This window comes from Aspergillus undulatus (assembly GCF_047715775.1).
Source record: "Aspergillus undulatus strain CBS 261.88 unplaced genomic scaffold BDV17scaffold_4, whole genome shotgun sequence".
NCBI lineage: Eukaryota > Fungi > Ascomycota > Eurotiomycetes > Eurotiales > Aspergillaceae > Aspergillus > Aspergillus undulatus.
In genome coordinates this window covers 481,949-500,414 of record NW_027396608.1, presented here as the reverse complement: position 1 = coordinate 500,414, position 18,466 = coordinate 481,949, and the positions used below count along the sequence as shown (strand labels likewise).

The 18,466-nt window shown below is 51.7% G+C and overlaps 5 protein-coding genes across 5 annotated transcripts; 2 read left to right on the top strand and 3 right to left on the bottom strand.

Annotated features, from left to right (window-relative positions):
• Nucleotides 1-251: 251 nt before the first annotated feature.
• On the bottom strand, nt 252-5,848 carry BDV17DRAFT_252754 (putative protein kinase). The gene is made up of 3 exons (XM_073756586.1): nt 5,180-5,848; nt 4,924-5,104; nt 252-4,823 (listed from the first exon to the last, which is right to left on the bottom strand). The coding sequence occupies exons 1-3, from the start codon at nt 5,280-5,282 to the stop codon at nt 845-847; spliced, it is 4,263 nt and encodes a 1,420-aa protein (XP_073619899.1). The 5' UTR covers nt 5,283-5,848; the 3' UTR covers nt 252-844.
• A 514-nt stretch (nt 5,849-6,362) lies between these two features.
• On the top strand, nt 6,363-13,453 carry BDV17DRAFT_279342 (putative ABC bile acid transporter; the record flags this gene model as incomplete). The annotated part of the gene is made up of 6 exons (XM_073759702.1): nt 6,363-6,523; nt 6,594-6,734; nt 6,784-7,966; nt 8,975-9,283; nt 9,335-9,848; nt 9,900-13,453. 6 exons carry the CDS (start codon nt 6,363-6,365, stop codon nt 13,451-13,453), a joined length of 5,862 nt encoding a protein of 1,953 aa, XP_073619898.1.
• Nucleotides 13,454-13,788: 335 nt separating this feature from the next.
• On the bottom strand, nt 13,789-15,197 carry BDV17DRAFT_287422 (uncharacterized protein; the record flags this gene model as incomplete). Its single annotated transcript, XM_073761171.1, has 3 exons — nt 13,789-14,702; nt 14,926-15,053; nt 15,118-15,197. The coding sequence occupies 3 exons, from the start codon at nt 15,195-15,197 to the stop codon at nt 13,789-13,791; spliced, it is 1,122 nt and encodes a 373-aa protein (XP_073619897.1).
• A 253-nt stretch (nt 15,198-15,450) lies between these two features.
• On the bottom strand, nt 15,451-16,445 carry BDV17DRAFT_252745 (nucleolar protein 16). Its single transcript, XM_073756585.1, has 2 exons — nt 16,264-16,445; nt 15,451-16,204 (listed from the first exon to the last, which is right to left on the bottom strand). Exons 1-2 carry the CDS (start codon nt 16,392-16,394, stop codon nt 15,631-15,633), a joined length of 705 nt encoding a protein of 234 aa, XP_073619896.1. The 5' UTR covers nt 16,395-16,445; the 3' UTR covers nt 15,451-15,630.
• Nucleotides 16,446-16,595: 150 nt separating this feature from the next.
• On the top strand, nt 16,596-18,353 carry BDV17DRAFT_252742 (Zn(2+) transporter YKE4). Its single transcript, XM_073756584.1, has 4 exons — nt 16,596-16,805; nt 16,907-17,057; nt 17,107-18,037; nt 18,088-18,353. The coding sequence occupies exons 1-4, from the start codon at nt 16,665-16,667 to the stop codon at nt 18,101-18,103; spliced, it is 1,239 nt and encodes a 412-aa protein (XP_073619895.1). The 5' UTR covers nt 16,596-16,664; the 3' UTR covers nt 18,104-18,353.
• Nucleotides 18,354-18,466: the final 113 nt, after the last annotated feature.

Below are 18,466 nucleotides of genomic sequence, written 5' to 3'. Positions count from 1 at the left end.
GATCAGCGTCGCGGACTGCAGCGAGCAAGCGCTCAAGGCATGGGCTATGAAATTGAGAAAGCAGATTGTTTCTGAAGCTCAGAGAAAGGAGGTTGACCAGTGGGTCGAGGTTGTTGACAGGGCGAAGGAGCGAATGCGAGAAATGAGGCCAAGTAGGCCGAAACTCGAAACGCCGACTCCGCATTCACTATCTTATCGTATCTATGTACTCAAACCCTGTACTTTGTGTCTACAAACATTCACAGCACGGATCGCAATCATGTCTATTCATTGGTCTTTGTATGTCCATAGTTTCTAATCATAACAGGCCCGGGCCAACTCTGCGAAAATAGCGCAGCAGTTTGACGCCAGAAAAGTCCATATACAGACGACAACGCGCGTCTCCTTCCGCAGGTGTAATATAGAGTCGCTGTCAATGGTCGTCGAAGAATAAGCAATGCAAAAACAAAGTCAAGTGTAAAGTCAAGGTCTGAACTCAGTTCCACGGTCGTAACAATAGCAAAAAAAAACATGGTATTGACAGTAACAAAAGAATGATGAGGAAGACAAGACAAATAGAATCAAGTCATGGCAGACATGCAAAAGCTCAAGTGAGGGTATAAGAAGAAATGTCCTGCCTCATCCACCGGCATGTTTAGCCGGCAGTCAATGTATCGTAAGAATAGAATCAAAACCACAAGCGTCCCCGGCCTGCTATGCAACTGAATAATCAAACAAAGTATTATTACAGATATGCAAGAAGTGGAAGAAGAAAACGCAAATCAAAATATGTATACCCTGATCATTTCGGCTTCTGTTTAAAGTTAGCCATTGTCCTCTGGTACGTCAAGTTCGGACTTGTGCATCAGCCGCCGCTACCTACCAAGCTTGTCGCCGCCGCCGCAGTTGCGAGGTCTGGCTTTCCGCTGATACTCCTCGCAGAAACACGAGGCAGGGCGGAACCTGGCGTAGTTGTAGTGCTTGTACCTCGCTTGGCGGGCGTGGACGGCGGCAGCCCACTAACGGTGGAGTGACGCTTGCCAACAGTCGCCTTTATGGGTGAAGAGTTCGAAGGGTCTCGGCTGCGAGGGGTGCCATTCTTGTAACTCGTTCCAGGCGGGTCCGGAAGAGGCCGGCCTGTAGAGGTCGGGGTGGAGAGAGTATTCACCCGCTTACCGGGTGAGTGAGTTCCAAACGCTCTCGTCCTGGGCGCTAATTTTTGACCCGTCAAGAACTCATGCCTCAGAGCTTCGCTGGGGGTCAACCGACGAGCAGGATCCCATCGGAGGCAGCGGGTAATAAAGTCCAAAAAGGCCTCATCGTCACATTTCAGCACTTGTCGGAGCTCCTTGGAGCTGGGGCGGCGTCTCCGTCCCTTGGAAGACACTGTTATCCTTGGTTTGCCAAGAGAATCGAAGAATAGCTTCTTCCGTGTACTCTTCTCGATCAAATGCTTCTCCGGTGGTCCAAACACCTCCATGATGCAGGCAAGCTGCTCCTGTTCGTTCTCGCCAGGGAAGATTGGGTAGCCGGTGTAGAGCTCCGCCAGGATACAACCAACACTCCACATGTCAATTGGCATGCCGTAAGACATACCTAGGATGACCTCAGGAGAACGGTAGAAACGACTTTGGATGTATGTGTAGACCTTCTCGTTTTCAAAACAGCTTGAGCCAAAATCGATCACCCGGATTTCAGAGCTCAGAGGATGAACTAGAAGGATGTTTTCAGGCTTGAGATCACAGTGAATGACCTTTTTCGCCTGCAAGAGCGTGAGCGAATTGAGGATTTGCCTCGTAAATCGTCGGATCAGCTTAATGCCGAATCCTCTGAAATCGTGTGCCTTGATGAACTCGTAAAGGTTGATTCCCAGTAGTTCAGTTGAGATGCACAAATGTCCTCGGAAGTAGAAGCTCTGCGTAAAGTTGACTACGCTATGACGGCGATGGGGATCCCATTCTTTGAGCTTCTGGAGAAGGTTGACTTCGATCAGCGCTTGCTGGTGGAACCGCTTCTTGTTGCGGATGATCTTGACAGCAACCAGATTGCCTGTTTTGTGGTCGATACATCGGACAACTTGACCGAAGCTACCCTTGCCCAAGACGTCAACGACTTCATAGCGGTAGGCCAAATGGTCACCAAGAACAATGTTGTAATCTCCACGATCGTCATCATAGCCAAAGTTGGCATTCTGCGCATGCAAGTCTCCAACATGCTTCTTTGCATCCTGAGTGCCGCAGAAATAAATGTCCTTGAAGTCAATAATCTCTCCACGCTCGAAGATGTTGAGATGGGCAACCCTGAGCGCCTGTGCCGGATTTACGCGGTCCTTCGGCCCAGCTCTGTGGCGTAGGTCGTCCAACTCCCTTGCGGCTTTCTCGAAATCCTTCCGCTTGGTGCCCAGTCTCCGCATCTCTTCGTCGGCAATCGATATTTCGGTCTCTGAGCGGTTCTCGGTAGACACAGACGTAGTCGCCATGTTCGACTTAGCCGAGCTGATGATTTTGTGCACAGGGGATAAGATCGACGATGCGGAACGGTGTTGACTGTTGTCGCTTTCATGAGACTCGCGGGAGATGGTAGGTTCTAACGACAGATTTTGCTCGCTGCTAAAGCTTGGTTTCCGGAGAGCTGGGTTTGCCACATTTGTCAAGGACGACTGTCGTCTGGACTTCAGGTAGGCTGGCTTCAAAGTTGGACTCCGGTTCTTTGCCGTTGAAAGGTTGTTCCAGGTAGCAGAGGCTGGAAGTTTGGGAGGGGGCATCAAGTCGGACTTCTTGGGGTCAGTAGTAACATTGAGTCCTTGCTGAGGCTTGGAATTGCTTCGCTTCCGCGACAAAGTAATCTTGCTGCGCAGAGAAGTGCTGTTGTTGTCAGCGTCAGAAGGGGTGGAGGTCTTGTCGACCGCTTCAGCATTGGAAAGACCGGAAGATTGCGTCTGAGGGCGAGGCCCAGTTAATTTGTATGACTGAGATATCCTGGGAGAGTAATCTCCGCTTGGTTTTTGACGCAAATGGTTGAAGTCACTGTTGCTCTTTGGGAGTGTATAAGAAATGTACGGTGACACGGTTCGCGCGCCACCGGGCATGCCATCATGGGAGGCAAGAGCACTAGAACTGCTCGCGGTCCTCAGTGCGATGTTAGAAGACGTACTCAGAGCAAAATGCGAGGTGCTGCTCCGGGCCTGAGGGAGAGGGTTGGCATCATCTTCATCGCGAAAAGAGAAATAATTTGCTTTTGATGCCGTCAAAGGCGTGCTCGGAGTCTTTGATACTATCTGAGCAGAGGGCGTGGAGGGGTCGGGGCCATCTTCCCTATCAGCTAAAGCCTCAATCTTGGTAGCCATGGGTGTGTCCAAGGGAAGTAAGTTCAAAGGTGGCAGCTTCATGTTTTTCCTGCCAAACGCCGCGCTGGGCTGAGGCTTGGCCTCGGGCGTTTTCATTGCCCGTCCATCCACCGGTTCAGAGGTGTCCCGTTCAGCGTTCGAATGAGAGTCGGAGACATGCATGGATTTCAAAAGTTCAATCTCCAGCGGCAAACTCGATTTGCGAGGAATCGGAAATTGTGGTTGATCCATCTCGCTCTTGGGGGACTCGTAGGCTTTGGGAATAGCTGGAACTGGTGGAACTTCTTCAGTATCATTCGTCATGGTATGCTCCACACGAGGCTTAGGCGTCGGAAGTCGAGATGACGAGAAATTCTGGGACAGCCTTGTTTGTAGCGAGCCGTTGGAATTCCTCGCAGAGTTGTAGGTCGTGTTTGAGGACAGAGACAAGCCTGAGCTGTAGGACTTTCGGTTGGGATCAGGTGTGGTGCGCGTGGAAGACGGGGTTGCACACTTTCGCGGGATATTGGAAGGGGAGTGAGTCGTCGACCGAGGACGGACAGGCAAAGGTTCCGTTGGTGTTGGTGGGGTATACGGCAAAGGATGCGCTTGAGGCGCTGTTGATAGACGCTTCAACCGTCGCGCATCAGTCGGACTGATTGTACGAGCTCCAAGGCCCGTAGCATGAGGAGGCATCACTGACACGCGTTTCGCGGAAGAGGTCGGTGTTGTGGCTTCTCCAGCTGGATTTCTCACCGGGGTTCGAACAGCATTGGTGGAAGACGATCGAGAATGATCTCCGAACCCAGTCGTCGTTAGGAAGTTGTCGCCCATCTCACTTGGAGGGGGCTGGAAAGATTTGGCCTTTGCACTCCGTACACTCGACGGAAGTTTCGCACCATTGATCCCGTTCTGTTCATGATGCTGGCTACGCGGACGAAGGTAATTTGTTTGCTCCAGCTTGGTGGTATCAGCACTTGCCTTCCTGGCTGATAGGCTTTGCCGTCTCGCAGATGCGGTTGTAGGAAGAGAACCAGGTCCGATTGATTTACGTGGTGCCCGCGGCGCAGGGTTTGCAGGGGCCTGGTTTTGAACAAGACTTTGTCGGCGGTTCCGACTTGCTGCAGTGGACGCTGGCGGTCGAGAGGAGGGATCTGGAGGGGCATTCTGCCCAATTAAGCTCTTTCGTCGTGAATAGGTCTTTTCCTGTCCAGACGTGTTGTTGTCGGTAGTATTGTTAACCCACGGATTAGTGGGATGAAACGACGTAGGTTGTCGGTCATATCCGCTCGCTGCGGCCCCAGGCATTGGAAACTGACTTAGGCTCGGCTCGGCCATTATACTATTATGAAAGTCGTCGAAACTGACAGGAGCGAGGAATTCCGTATGTTCAGAAGGAGCCTGGTTAGCAAAATTACTCATGCCATTAGATCGAAGGTCAACCCGCGAGTTGCTGTTCTTGAGAGGTCCGTTCGTCGAGTCGATGGAGGGATTGCCGGAGTGATGGACCACGCCCGAACTATAATAGACTACACGTTAGAGATAAAGACATCACAGGTGCAGTTGTCGGCATGAGTCCGGGTTTTGGTCGGACAAGCAGGAATATCAGGGTAACAAACCTGCGTGACTGGTCCTGTGGCCGCGGGCCCTGAGGCACCTTTTGATCGCGAATAGAGAGCCTCCTTTTGCTGAGGGCACTCATTCTAGATCCGGCAAAATTGTTCGGGAGCTGTTCAGAGGCATCGGATAGGAATGTCGTCGAAGAGTGTTTTTGCAATCGTCTGCGGCCGGGAGTGACATCTAATGATCAAAATCAAAGCTGATTAGCCACATGGAATCCTGTAATCTGCCATGAACAAACTCCAAGTCCCTTACCTCCCAAAGCGGTGTTTTCGTTTCCTGAAGGACTAGACGGTCTGGACTGCACACGCGAGTGCCCCTTTCCTGCAGTCTGTTGGTCCGACAGCTTTTCCGGCATGGTCGCACTTCGGTCGGGCAGGCTCTGGACGCGGGGAATGCGTCCAGGGTGTGAGAGATCTGAGGGCGGAAATCGGGAAGAAATTCGGTGTGAAGGCCCAATCGCAAAGGCATTCAGGAGCTAAAAATTGTTTCAATGCCTAACGAAAGAAAGCCTTGACCAGCACCGTCGCGCGACCATTAATGGTCGCTAACGGTCCATCGCGGGGGTCGAGAACAGGCGACTCTGTTCCAGGAAGCTGAGATGTGTAGGCGCGACGTGTGAGATGTGAAGGATAACGAGAGAAGTTGACCGGTTCCTGGAGAACCGGGACGTTGATATGACCAGTGTCAAGCAGATGTTGAAGGAAAGTTGACAGAGAAGTTTGTCCGGGGCAGTTCTGCTGGACTTGGCGTTCGTAAAGGGTACAAGCGTGCTCCGTATATCAACAGGAAGGAACTACACTGAAGAATACTAAGAAGCAAACAAACACGTCGAGGGCTAGGGTTCGCAGTCTGAGTCTTCACGGCGTGTTAGACAAAGCTCAAGAGCTGAGGTGAAAAAGAAAACAGCAGCAATGAATAAGCACAATCAATCAACAACAATCTCTTGAAGACCACGGTCGTGCCCCCTGCTCCTTTTTTTGTGCTGTGAACGGAACTGGCTGCAAACAGCCCAAACAATGAAATTACCCGCCGATCAGTGCAGCCGGTGCCTGCAAGCATCTCGACAGTTTGAACCGGTGTGGCCGAGGACAAAGAGCTGCTGTCTCGGAGAATGAAAACTGAGATTGATAGTACGAATACCTCAAAGATTTCAGACGATTAACTGACAGCTAGAATGTACTTTTATCCATTGTGACAAAATACCGTGGCCAATAAAGCGTTGTAGGCTGTAGTTTGCATAGTTCTTGGCGCTCCTACCCCGACCAAACAGCCTTAAGAGTCCCTACGTAACCTGACTGGTAGCTCGGCTGAGAGCTTGAGCATGTGCTCCTCCGGCGACAACCACCGGGCCTCTTCATTGTCGTCTCTCACATTCTTCAACCTCTAGAGATGCCGCAACCCCTTGCCTTTTCGACGGCATCTTGCTCAAGGTATCATGGAGGAATATACCCCGGGTGCCTTTGTCGTCCGCGATGATCCCACCCCGCCTCTCCGAGGCAGATCTGAGGACGCCTCTACAGACGATTTGAATCCAGCCCGCCATGGAAGGTCCCTGTCGAGCGTTCGTCGCTCCATGCAGGATAGACTGCTCACCAAGTACGCATACGATCAGTCCTATCCGCCTCTCAAAACAGTCTTGACTCTTTTCTTACTAACTCTAAACCAGAATTCTAGAGCAGGTTGTCCCTGTCGAGGATGTGCAAGATGAGTCGGTCTCGATGGGCGCAAAGCCCACACCCTCAGACATGAAGCGTCCAGCTTTTAGTCTTCCTGTGATGGGCAATAACTTCCGGCGGTTCAATGCGAGGTAAATTCGAACGGACAACGGGACTTGAACCGAGCTGAAACTATCGCAGAATAGGCATCATTTTCAGCTTTCAGAATCAAGTTGAGCGCCTGTTTGCTTGGAAGCAACCGTCTCATACCTTCTCCTTTCTGTTCGTCTACTCGTTCATATGCCTCGATCCTCATCTCTTGGTTGTGCTTCCCATCGCGATAATACTTCTGTTCGTCATGGTCCCAACTTTTCTGGCGCGCCATCCCCCGCCTCCATCGACGTCAACATCGAGCATAACTCCTTACTATTCCTACCAGGGACCCGCACTAGCTCCAGCAAAAACGATCAAGCCAGCGCCGGAAACCTCCAAGGACTTTTTCCGCAATATGCGTGATTTGCAGAACTGCATGGCCGATTTCTCGGATGTACATGATGCAGCGATTTCTGCATTCGCTCCAATGACAAATTTCGCAAACGAAAGATTGTCTTCCGCCGTTTTTATTTCGTGCACTATTCTGACTGCCGCGTTGTTCCTGACTTCCCATCTCATTCCGTGGAGGTATATTATGCTTGTTGGTGGCAATGCCGGAATTCTCTCGAAACACCCCAACATCCAAGAATTCATCCAAAATATCGCCAGTGAGTTGGGCAGTGAAGACGTAAATCCAGTGCCAACTGTGCCACCTGCCAACGCGTTGTCACCACACATGCCTTTCATGAAATTGCTTGGCGACATATCACTGGATTCGTACCCCGAGGAGCGCGAAGTCGAGATATTCGAAATTCAGTACCGCTCTCTAGCTCCGTACGCCGAGCAAGACTGGGAGACATTCCTTTTCAGCCCCGTACCATACGATCCGCTATCCCCCTCACGCATTGCAGGCGATCGACCCAAAGGCTGTCGCTTCTTCGAAGACGTTCAGCCGCCTGTTGGATGGGCGTGGAAAAGCAAGAAATGGGAGCTCGACCTTGATTGTCGTGAGTGGGTTGTTGAGCGCATGATCACAGGCGTTGGGTTCGAAGTTCCGGGCGTGCCCTCAGAAAGCGGGGCCGGCAGTGATGAAATTGGAGGCTGGGTCTGGGATCTACCCTCTTTGTCGTCGCCTCGAGGTGATGATGATGTGGCATCAGCGCTTGGATATGATGGTCTCGGAGGAGAGAGGAGAAAAGGGAAGAAGGGGAAGGAGAAAGCATTCCAAGACTATGAGGAACGAGGGAACTTCGGGTCGAACGTTATGGGTGAGTGGAGGCGAAGACGCTGGGTTCGAATTGTTCACCGGATTAGTATGCCCGCTGAGAAGGAAAAGGGAAAGTCGCGTGAAGGCGAGCCGTAGATGCTTATCAATACCTCAAGAGGTGTCATTCTTACTACACTGAGCGTTGCTTCTTTATTGGCAGTGGCCCGGGTGTTCGTACTGCCCAAGGGGGTACGATACCAATATATCTTTGTTCAAGACGTACGGTCACTTTTGCTGGCGACAAGGGCTTATAGCTGCCCGGGTCCGAGGAGCTCTGTAGTAGTTTATCAGATGTCTTAGTTTTGACATGAACGAAAGGTTCCCAGACTCCGGGACAGTAAAACCTTCCAACTCTGTGAGGCCGCGTTTTATGCTCGCGAAGCAGGAGCGACCCTATGCCCGATTTCCAGGAAGGCACGCCTATCATCGGCACCTATTACTACGGAGTACTACCACCTCCATGCTAACCTTAATGTTTCTCCCGAAAGCCTATCTTCGTCGTATCTGGTAGCTCGGCTGCAGACTGTATAATGCTGTGGCAATGGTTGTCTAGCAGCGGGCATCAAAAAGCAAATCTTGAGAGGCGTCCAAAGTCCGAAGTATATTTTCTGCTCCCGATGCGACACTCGAGATCTTCTGTAGTTTACCACTAACTCGACAATTTCTGGACACCGGTTGCCGAAATTCTGGTAAACTGTCTATAAATTCGAAAGACAGAAGCCAAAAGAGGTCAATGATGGTGAAAGATTTCTTGAACCCTACTGGCACTGTGAAAAGTGATGCCCCAGGAATTCTAAATTCAGCCAATCAGCGGCCCCGTTTCGCTAGGGCGTGGAGGGGGATCCAACCCCCTCTCACTCTTCCTTCATCCTTCAACAGCCCGTCAGCAGTTGAATGTCTCTTTTCCATTGAGCCTCACACTGCCAATGCCATCAGGGATGGAATATGGCGCGCTGGGACTATGCCGGGTCATCTGGGTTAGTCCTGCACTCCCCAATCGCGGATCATTTGAACTAACTATCGCGATGGTAGGACTCGCCCAATGCTCGGCTCTCGCCATGCGCAATTGCGTATTCTGCTCTGATTCCAGTGGCTATTATCTCCTGTGCTTGGCTGAGCTATGTACTGAGGCGACTGCCTTACGTCCAGCGTCCTAAATGGATGAGGCCTTTTGTCCAAGACGCACCTCCCTGTCCGGATCTACCATTAGAGCACACTAAACATCGCCTTGGCTGGGTCATCTCTCTTTTTGTGGTTTCAGTAATAGGGCTCGCCGCTCAAGTCATAAAAACCGTGCTCAATGGTCCCAACTTGGCCAACTGTGCTCTTCTTGTTTCCTGGGTAAGCATACACATTTTCTGAAACAGATAGTGACTAATATCTACTCTCCAGGCTGGGGCTCTATTACTCACGGCATCCGAGCGCCCAAGGACAAGTCCAATTCTTCCCTTCACCTTTTTCCTAGCTGCGGGTATCCTGGAGGCTGCTTTCATTGTCAATTACAATGCCTATGCAGTGTCCAACCTTTTCACCGTCCAACTAGGCGCTGCGGCTGCTCTTCTGGGTTGCGTGGTCGCCCTTGCTATGCCCCTTCGCTCGGCTCTGCTCCCATGCCACGACATCAGCGCGGTAGGCCAGAAGCCATCAAGTGATTTCCGAAGCCCAGAGGACAACCTACGGCTATGGCAGTTTTTAACTGTGTCCTGGATGGCTCCCTTAATGACGGTGGGCAAGATTCGCCAACTAGATGAGAGTGATGTGTGGTATCTAGGATTCGAATTCCAACACAAAAGGCTCCACGAAAAGTTTCGGCAGCTCCAGGGTGGTGTCCTTGGTCGCTTGCTCCAGGCAAACGGAATCGACATTCTCATCATCACCGCGATCTCAATCGTACAGATGATATGTGGTACGTCTGTTATTCATTGTGGTTAAAAAAACTCCCTGACCTGGTAAACAGAATTCTCGACACCGTTACTTCTCCAACAGCTGTTGCAGGCAATGAAAGCCGAAAACCGGTCTAACCGCATTGCACTTGTTTATGCGGTGCTGTCATTGGCGCTTCGTCTGGTAGCTGCACAATCACAGGTCTTCAACCTCTGGTACGGAAGACGGTGCTACGAGCGCAGCAGGGGTGAAATGATGATGATGGTATACGAGAAAGCGCTCGTGAGGAAGAATGTATTCGACCAAAGCGCCGAAAATAAGCCAACGGAAAATACAGAGCCGGAAGATGAATGCCTCAAAAAGTCATCAATACTATCGTGGCTATGGAGCTTCCTGACCTCGTGGCGAGCTCCTCGTAAAGAAAAATCCAAGGCCCCCGTTACCATGGGCAAGATCTTCAACCTACTTCGCGGTGATGTATACGAGGTTTCACAGCGATTTTGGGATTTTGACCAGCTGATCAACCAGCCGTTGGGCCTGGTGATAGCGGTAGTGCTTGTTTGGAAAGTGCTCGGGCCGTCCTGCTTTCTGGCAGTCTTTGTGGTCCTGGTCGCACAGTCGATTAATGCACTTATCACACGCACACTTCTCCGATGGGAGCGTGTGCGGCGAATTGCTACAGATGCCAGGCTTCAAGTTTCGTCTCAGTTCGTGGAGGCACTCCGCCATCTTCGCTGGTATGGTTGGCAAAACCACTGGCTTCGCCAGGTCATGGAGGCCCGAGATTCCGAGCTGAAACTGCGTGTTACTACGAGGCTATGGTCTCTCGGTATCTCTTTTGTCAATGTCCTTGCCAGTGGCCTCTTCTCAGTCGTTGCCCTCTGGGCCTATACTTTTTTGGCTGGCCATCCTTTAAGTATCGACATAATATTCCCCGCACTACAACTCTTTACTATGTTAGATACGCGCCTGAGAGCGATACCTAATTTGATCACGACGTTGATCAATGCTTCCATTGCTATGGAACGTATACAGGACTTTATGACGGAGCCGGAGAAAGAAAGCAGAGATATTACATCCTCTGCAGACGCTGCTCCGCTCCAGCTGGAATCTTGTTCCTTTGCATGGCCTGGGAAATCCACCTCTGTTCTGTCGGAAGTCGATCTGAGCATTTCCACTGGCATGACTGTCGTGTACGGTAAAGTTGGTGCCGGAAAGACAGCGCTTCTTCAGGGGTTGTTAGGTGAGCTAGACAAAACGCAAGGAAAGTCCTATATCTCCAGTGAAATGATGGGTTACTGCGCGCAGACACCATGGCTGCAGAGTATGAGCATTCGGGACAACATCTTGTTCTCATCACCCTATGATGAGCAGCGGTACAAGCGGGTCCTGGATGCTTGCGCATTGCTCCCGGATCTCGCGAGTTTCAAGCATGGCGACCTGTCATTTGTGGGAGAGAATGGAATTGGGCTTTCTGGCGGACAAAAAGCACGTGTTGCTTTGGCGAGGGCAGTTTACAGCACGGCTAGAATATTGCTGCTTGACGATCCCCTGTCAGCATTGGACCATAATACGGCCGAGACCATCGTTCGCAGGTGTCTGACTGGTCCTCTCATGGAAGGCCGTGTGATTGTTCTCGTGACCCATCGCATCCATCTTGTTCGCCATCTCGCAGACCAAATCGTGCATATCCAAAATGGTCGAGCAGTGGTGGAGCCAAAGACATCCATGTCTTTGGAGGATACGGCTGACGAAACAAGCGATACTCAGGACTCTGAGGAATCAGATGCAATTGGACTGGAGGACCACTCGGCAGCTGTACCATCCAAATTCATCGAGGAGGAACACCGAGCAGAATGGGGCGTCAAGGCTGCGGTTTACTGGAACTATGTCAAGGCCGGAAGGTACAGATGGTGGATTGCCCTGATCATTGTCATCTCCATCTATCGCTTAACGGCCGTTGCGCAGTCCTGGTTCCTCAAGGAATGGGGTGAGGCGTATAGTGAAATCTCCCACGTTTTTGGGAGTTCGTTCTTCAACAAGGCTGCCTCTGGACAATGGACAACATTTTCAGCCCTACCCCAGCCCCTCTTATGGACCCCACCGAACCCTTTTGATAAGTTTCCCGCTCCGACTGAGAATGTGCGGCCGTGGCTGCTCGTCTTCTTTGGCATCACGACATTCACAGCTATCACAATGGTGGTAGCTCAGCTCTTTATGCTGGCTATTGTCTATAGCGCAGGCCAGAAACTCTTCCAAGAGGTCATGGTCGGGGTCAGTCATGCTACATTTCGGTTCTTTGATGTGACTCCTGTTGGGCGATTGATGAATCGACTTACATCAGATATCGGAGTAGTGGATGGAGATATCAGTTCGCAGTTCCAGATGATTGCGTTCTTAATCATAACCTGGGTGTCCTCCGTGCTCGTCATCGCCTCGGTGACACCACTATTTCTAGCATTTTCGGTCCTACTCACTGCAGCATTCGTCTTTACGTTCTTGCAGTTCCTACCAACCTCGCAAAGCCTACGGCGACTCGAGATGGTATCACTAAGCCCCCTGATCTCGAACTTTGGCGAACTCCTCCACGGCCTTACCACAGTCCGCGCTTTCCACGCTGAACCCCGTTTCCAAGACAGAGTCATAGGGGTCGTCGACAAGTTCCAAGGAATGGACCACTTCTACTGGTCCCTACAAAGCTGGCTCTCCTACCGCTTCGAAAGCTACTCCGCGCTCTCCACCTTCGCCCTCACAGTCCTGGCCCTCTACACCGATGTAACCCCAGGTCTAGCAGCATTCGCCCTTATCGCAGCAAACAGCTTCGTGAACGCCACCCACGGCCTCTGCCGCCAATACGGTCAGCTCCAGATGGACTTCGTCTCGGTCGAACGTATCCACGAGCTCCTCCACGTCGACCAAGAACCCCCCGGCACAATCGACCCACCCGCATCGTGGCCAAAGTTCGGCGCAGACATCGTATTCGAAGACGTCTCCATCCGCTACGCACCGCACCTCGACCCATCCCTCACCAACATCTCCCTACGCATCCCCGGCGGCACAACAACAGCCCTAATCGGCCGCACAGGAAGCGGCAAATCAACCCTGGCGATCTCCCTCCTTGCCGCTGTAACCCCATCGTCAGGCCGCATCATAATAGACAACATCGACATCAGCACAGTCAATAAACAAGCCCTCCGAACCCGCGTGACCTTCGTGGCGCAAGACCCCGTCCTGTTCCCCGGCAGCATCCGCAAGAACCTCGACCCCATCTCCGAGTACACAGACGCCGAGTGCCTCTCCGTGCTATCTCGCATCTGTGCCCGCCGCAACTGGACACTAGACACACACGTTGAAGCGGGAGGCCGCAACCTCAGCCAGGGCGAGCGGCAGCTCATCGGTCTTGCAAGAGCTGTCCTCCGTCGCAGCTCCCTAGTTATTCTAGATGAGGCGACGGCGTCGATTGATCAGGAGAGTAGTCTGGAGATTCAGACTGTGCTGAGGGAGGAGATGAAGGAGTCGACGGTTGTAACGATCGCGCATCGGATTGAGGCGATTAAGGATGCAGATTACTTTGTTGAGCTGGATGGGGGGAGCGTTGCTAGGGAGGGGTTTGTTAGCGATATGTAATGTACGAACTGCGAAGTGGGTTCTTTGATGTAGCACTTGCAGGTTTCTTGGTTTTGGTTGGTGGTCATGTAGGTAATATTGGAAGGGAAACGAGATACGAAATTGATTTAGAAAAGTTTTTCCCTCATATCAAATCAAATTGCCAGTCAGTCAGTCAGCCATTCAAATCAAATCAACCAATAGACCTGCTACCGTAAGTGACAACCCCCAAACCCACACGTACACACACAAATAATCATATCCATATTCCTCCCTCTCAATTTCAAGAGCAACGATCCAAGGAAACCCCAAAGCCAGGACGAAATCGAGAATCCGAGGTCACCAAACCAACCAACCTACTCCTCGAAGCAACCGCACAGTATAAAACCCCACAAGATAACAGACAAAACAGCCGTAACAATCATCGTCTTCAGATGCAAGTATTCCACATCGCTCGTCAAGATCCCATGTATATGCGCTGCACTCCCATTCCGGCTCGACCTCGAACTCGAAGTATCACTATTGCCGTTATCCACAGGACCAGGATGGGGCGTTCCGTAGAGCGTTAATGTCGAAAATGCCGGTGCGGGTGTGTCAGGCCCTGCGTGACCCGTGGTCGTTGTCCTATTTCCGACGGAGGCGATGAATGCAGAACTAGGACTCGTTTCTGGATCTGTACATGGTGCCGTCAACATCACCGGTGTAGATGTAGAGGACGAAGGACCGAATACGGGAACCCAAGGCATTCCTGTTCCTGACACTGGTACCGAGACCTCAGTTGCACTCGTACTTGTACTCGTGGGGATGACGAGGACTATGTTGAGCGTGAGTGCGTCTTCATCTTCATCTTGAGTGTTGGTCTTGGTATGCTGATGTTCGCCATCTCTATGGCCATCTCCATGTCCAGGCCAGGGATTTGAGCCAACAACACTCCTGTCCTGACCGACGTCCCCAACGGCCGAAATAGGTGAGACTGGGGCCTGCGCCGTAGGCCGGGTAGGCAGAGGCAGAGTCTCTGACGCTATATCATCGTCGAAACTTGAAAGCGTAGTCGATCCCAGTACCGAAGAAGCACGATGTATCTCTGCCACTGCCTGATCACCACGCTCGCCGAGTTCCGAATCTAATTGAATATCGCTATCGTTCTCGTTTAGGTCATGTTCATCGCACAGAATCGTCTCCGGTACGTCAACCTCAAATCCCGCGGGCGTATATCCGGTCCCATTAAACGCACAAACTGCGTCCTCGGCCTGAGGTGTAGATTCGTAGCCTGTACAATCACTCATTGATTCAGAGTCAACAAGAGGGCCACATGGCTACATCTCGATATAGCTTGGTGTGGTGGGCAGAGGAATGAAGCAGACTCACAAACAGCAGTCCCTTCATATCCCACGGAGAGAATACCAGATAGCTTATAATGTCCTCGTCACATCAATCTGGCCATTCCCGCCTAGACCTTGGTGGTGAGTGGGCAACTACATACTCAAACGCACAAGACCTAATCTCCGCCTTCCCGTCTTCCCCAGCCGTGCAAGATGTAATCGACGGACCCTGGAGAGACCCAGACGCGCAGAAGCGCGTTTCTGGATTGGGGCAGAGGGTGTGGTTTGCTTTGGAGTCGCTGTGAGCGCGGTCGAGAATTAGTGGATGGACTCCGTGTGGACTGGATGATGTGGAGGACTCACCATCCGATTTGCGTGTGAATGGGTAAAAGTAGGGTGGTTATGGTTAGTATGGGGCCGAAGACTTTGAAGAGGGGATGCATTTTGTTGGATTTGATGGTGAGCTTGGTGGGATGAAGGTGAAATGGAGGAGATGGGAGGAAGAACTTGCAGTGCAGGAGGGAAGATGGAGGTGCGGGAGAGGAGAGAGAAGCAGCAGAAGGTTGTTTTTGGTTGCTTTGTTGACAAGTTGACATGGGCATCAACGAAATAGAGTAAATGAGCGCATTGTTAGGGTTGAGGTCTAGTCTGTTTTGGTTATGCAGGATGGAGATGAGCGTATCAGAGCACGGATTCTGAGTGAGCACACTTCATATAATATTTGCAGGGTATTGTAGTGTTAATGCCACTAGATTGCCGACATACTATATGCATGTCTGAAAGAAGAACATCAACAAAAAAGTCTAGAATCCCGTATGAACTTTTGCCAAAACCAAACGCCATATTCGCCGCGAATGCGCTTTAACCAGAAACCAATCAGGCCTCATTCGCCTTGAACTTGCTGATCCTCCGCCGCAAATCACCCGCTGTCTGCTGCATCGGATTCAACTTTCGATCCCTCGCCATAGCCGCATAGTTGTCTCCGTATCGCTCAACAAGTCTCGTAATCCATTCGGTCTCTCTCGTGCTCTGGTGGCGGGGCTTCTTGGGTACCGATCCCTCCGCATCGGCCTGACTCTCCAGCTGCTGAACAATGTTGTTTGAAGATTTCTTCCCTTGCGGCGCTACCTCAATCTCCACCTCGGATATATCGTTCAGCGGATCGTTGAGCGGGTTCGAGGCACGGACTTTGCGGCCCGCGATCTCGACTTCGTCGTCTTCGGGACGAATGACGCGAATGATCTTTCCGGTCTCGGGGTCCCTTTCCACCTTGACGTCCTTCACGGCGGCGTTTTTTTGTGCGTCAACGCTCCCCTTGATGTGCAGCGAGTTTCCGACGTCCTCTGAGCCACCTGCGGTTTTGCGCTTCTCGGATCCTCCAGAGGGGGCGTTTAGGCGGTGCATTAACCCGAGGCGGCGGTAGTTTTGGGTAAGTGTCGCTTTACGATCCCTATTGTGGAGGCACGGTTAGCTTCTAACTGCTGTAATTCTCGAATCTGGTATGCCTACCAGTTGTCTGCGATAATCTGGTTTCCGAGGACATTGATCTTCTTCTTTCCGCTCTTGAGCACGCCGGACCGCTTGGGTTTCTGCTTGGGCGCTGAGGAGCGGTTTTTCTTTGCCTGGCGAATATTACCCATCTTGAATACTAAGTGGTTTGAGAGAAGCTCGAGTCTTGCAAGGTGGTGAAGCTAGCTCGAACAAAAAAAATCCTTATCGATGCGGGAAAGACTAGAGTTGATGCTGTTTGCACCAGACTTGGCATGTTTGCACGTACCCTGCCCGATAAGCGACATCGGCCGGAGTACTTGGCTGATCTGACAGGTGACAACCTCCGCCTGGGAAAACCGACGAGTACCTTGAAGCAGCTGCGGTTTCATGTCTAGCTCGCTCTAGACTATACATCTACGATGCCTCTACTCAGTCTATCTCCCGCCCGCAATATTGGTCTTGCGTTGGCTGTGGGCCTTGTTTTCCTCTCTGTTGTGGCCGCTGCTCAAGAACTCGCAGTTGGCGATTTGTCTGTCAGTCAGATCGAAGAGGAATTGCAGGTGCGTTATGAGTCTGGGCAGCTTGTATATGTTGAATTAAGCTCTCACGTGCTCTCCCACTGAACTGAGGGACATTATGAGCCCATTCTAACTTGATCTAGAGCTGTCCCCTCGTGGAGTCCCTCAACGACCATAAGCGCGCGACAAGCCCCCAAACCACGAGCTTGACGTCCAAGATCTTCTCCATCCTCTTCCCCGGCAGCCCGGCCGTGAACTCCCTCCTTGCTACACTCTACATCTCCGGACCTCCGAGTACGTCTCAATCCGCATCTTGTTGCGTGCTACATATTGACCCCACCAGATTTCCTCCTAGCGCTATGCCCTCCGAACATCGACCCCTCCTCGTTATCCGTTATGGTCGCCTTCGCCGTAGGAGGCCTCCTCGGTGACACTCTCTTCCATCTCCTCCCCGAAATCTTCCTCGGAGAAGACTCCCCAGATCATGTGCGCTTTGTCATGGTCGAGCCGAACCGCAACCTGCTCCTCGGTCTCGGAATCATGGTTGGCTTTTTCACCTTCGTCGCGATGGATAAGACCCTCCGCATCGCGACGGGAGGAGAAGGACACGACCACTCTCACAGTCATTCCCACAGCCACGAACTGGGCACCGCTGTCACCACCGGCGCCGTAACCTCTGACAAGTCCGAACTCAAGAAGCGCAAGTCCGCAAAGAGCGAGCCGGACGCGCCCGCCGACAATCCCAGAGAAGAGATCAACCCTAGCGTCAAACTAGGCGGATACCTCAACCTCATTGCCGACTTCACCCACAATATCACCGACGGCCTCGCCATGTCCTCCTCCTTCTATGCCTCTCCCACCATCGGCGCAACAACCACAGTCGCCGTATTCTTCCACGAAATTCCGCACGAAGTCGGCGACTTTGCCCTTCTCATCCAGTCCGGCTTCTCCAAGCGCAAAGCCATGGGTGCGCAATTCGTCACAGCCATCGGGGCCTTTTTGGGAACCCTCATCGGCATCGCCGTGCAGGAGCTCGGTGGCCCTGGCGCTACTGCAGAGGGTTTTGCGGGTGCAGAGCCTGTGTCTGGTCTGTTAGGAACGAGCCTTACATGGGGTGACATGCTTCTCCCCTTTACGGCTGGAACGTTTTTATATGTCGGCACGGTCTCGGTTATTCCTGAGCTGCTGGAGACCGGGAAGAACAAGGGCGAAGAGATCAAGAAGACCATTGTTCAATTTGCGGCTGTTGCTGTTGGTGCAGGGATCATGCTTGCGTTTGTTTCCCTTTCATCTTGGTACTATATACGATGCTAACTAGTTGCAGGATCTCATGGGACTGAGAAGGCTTATCATTAGACGATATGCAGGTTAGGGCTGCGCATCCAGGGGTGAATCACGCTCTGGTTTGCTCCTCCAGTCGCCTACCGGAGGGTTACAGCATGCCGCTCTGATCTGTGACCTAACGAACCAAAATCTCGGGATTCTCTACTTTTTGAGCTAAGATATATATCGCCACAGCACTAGAAAAGTACTCGGGGTATAACATCTAGAAGAGCAAAACCCAATATAAATGATCTAATGACAAACAAACCAGACTAATCACCACCCCTAGTTTCCATTGTAGCCAGACCATGAATCATAGTACTGTAGCCATTGAAACGCTCAACTATTGTCAATATCGCGCGAACCAACATTGAATGCCA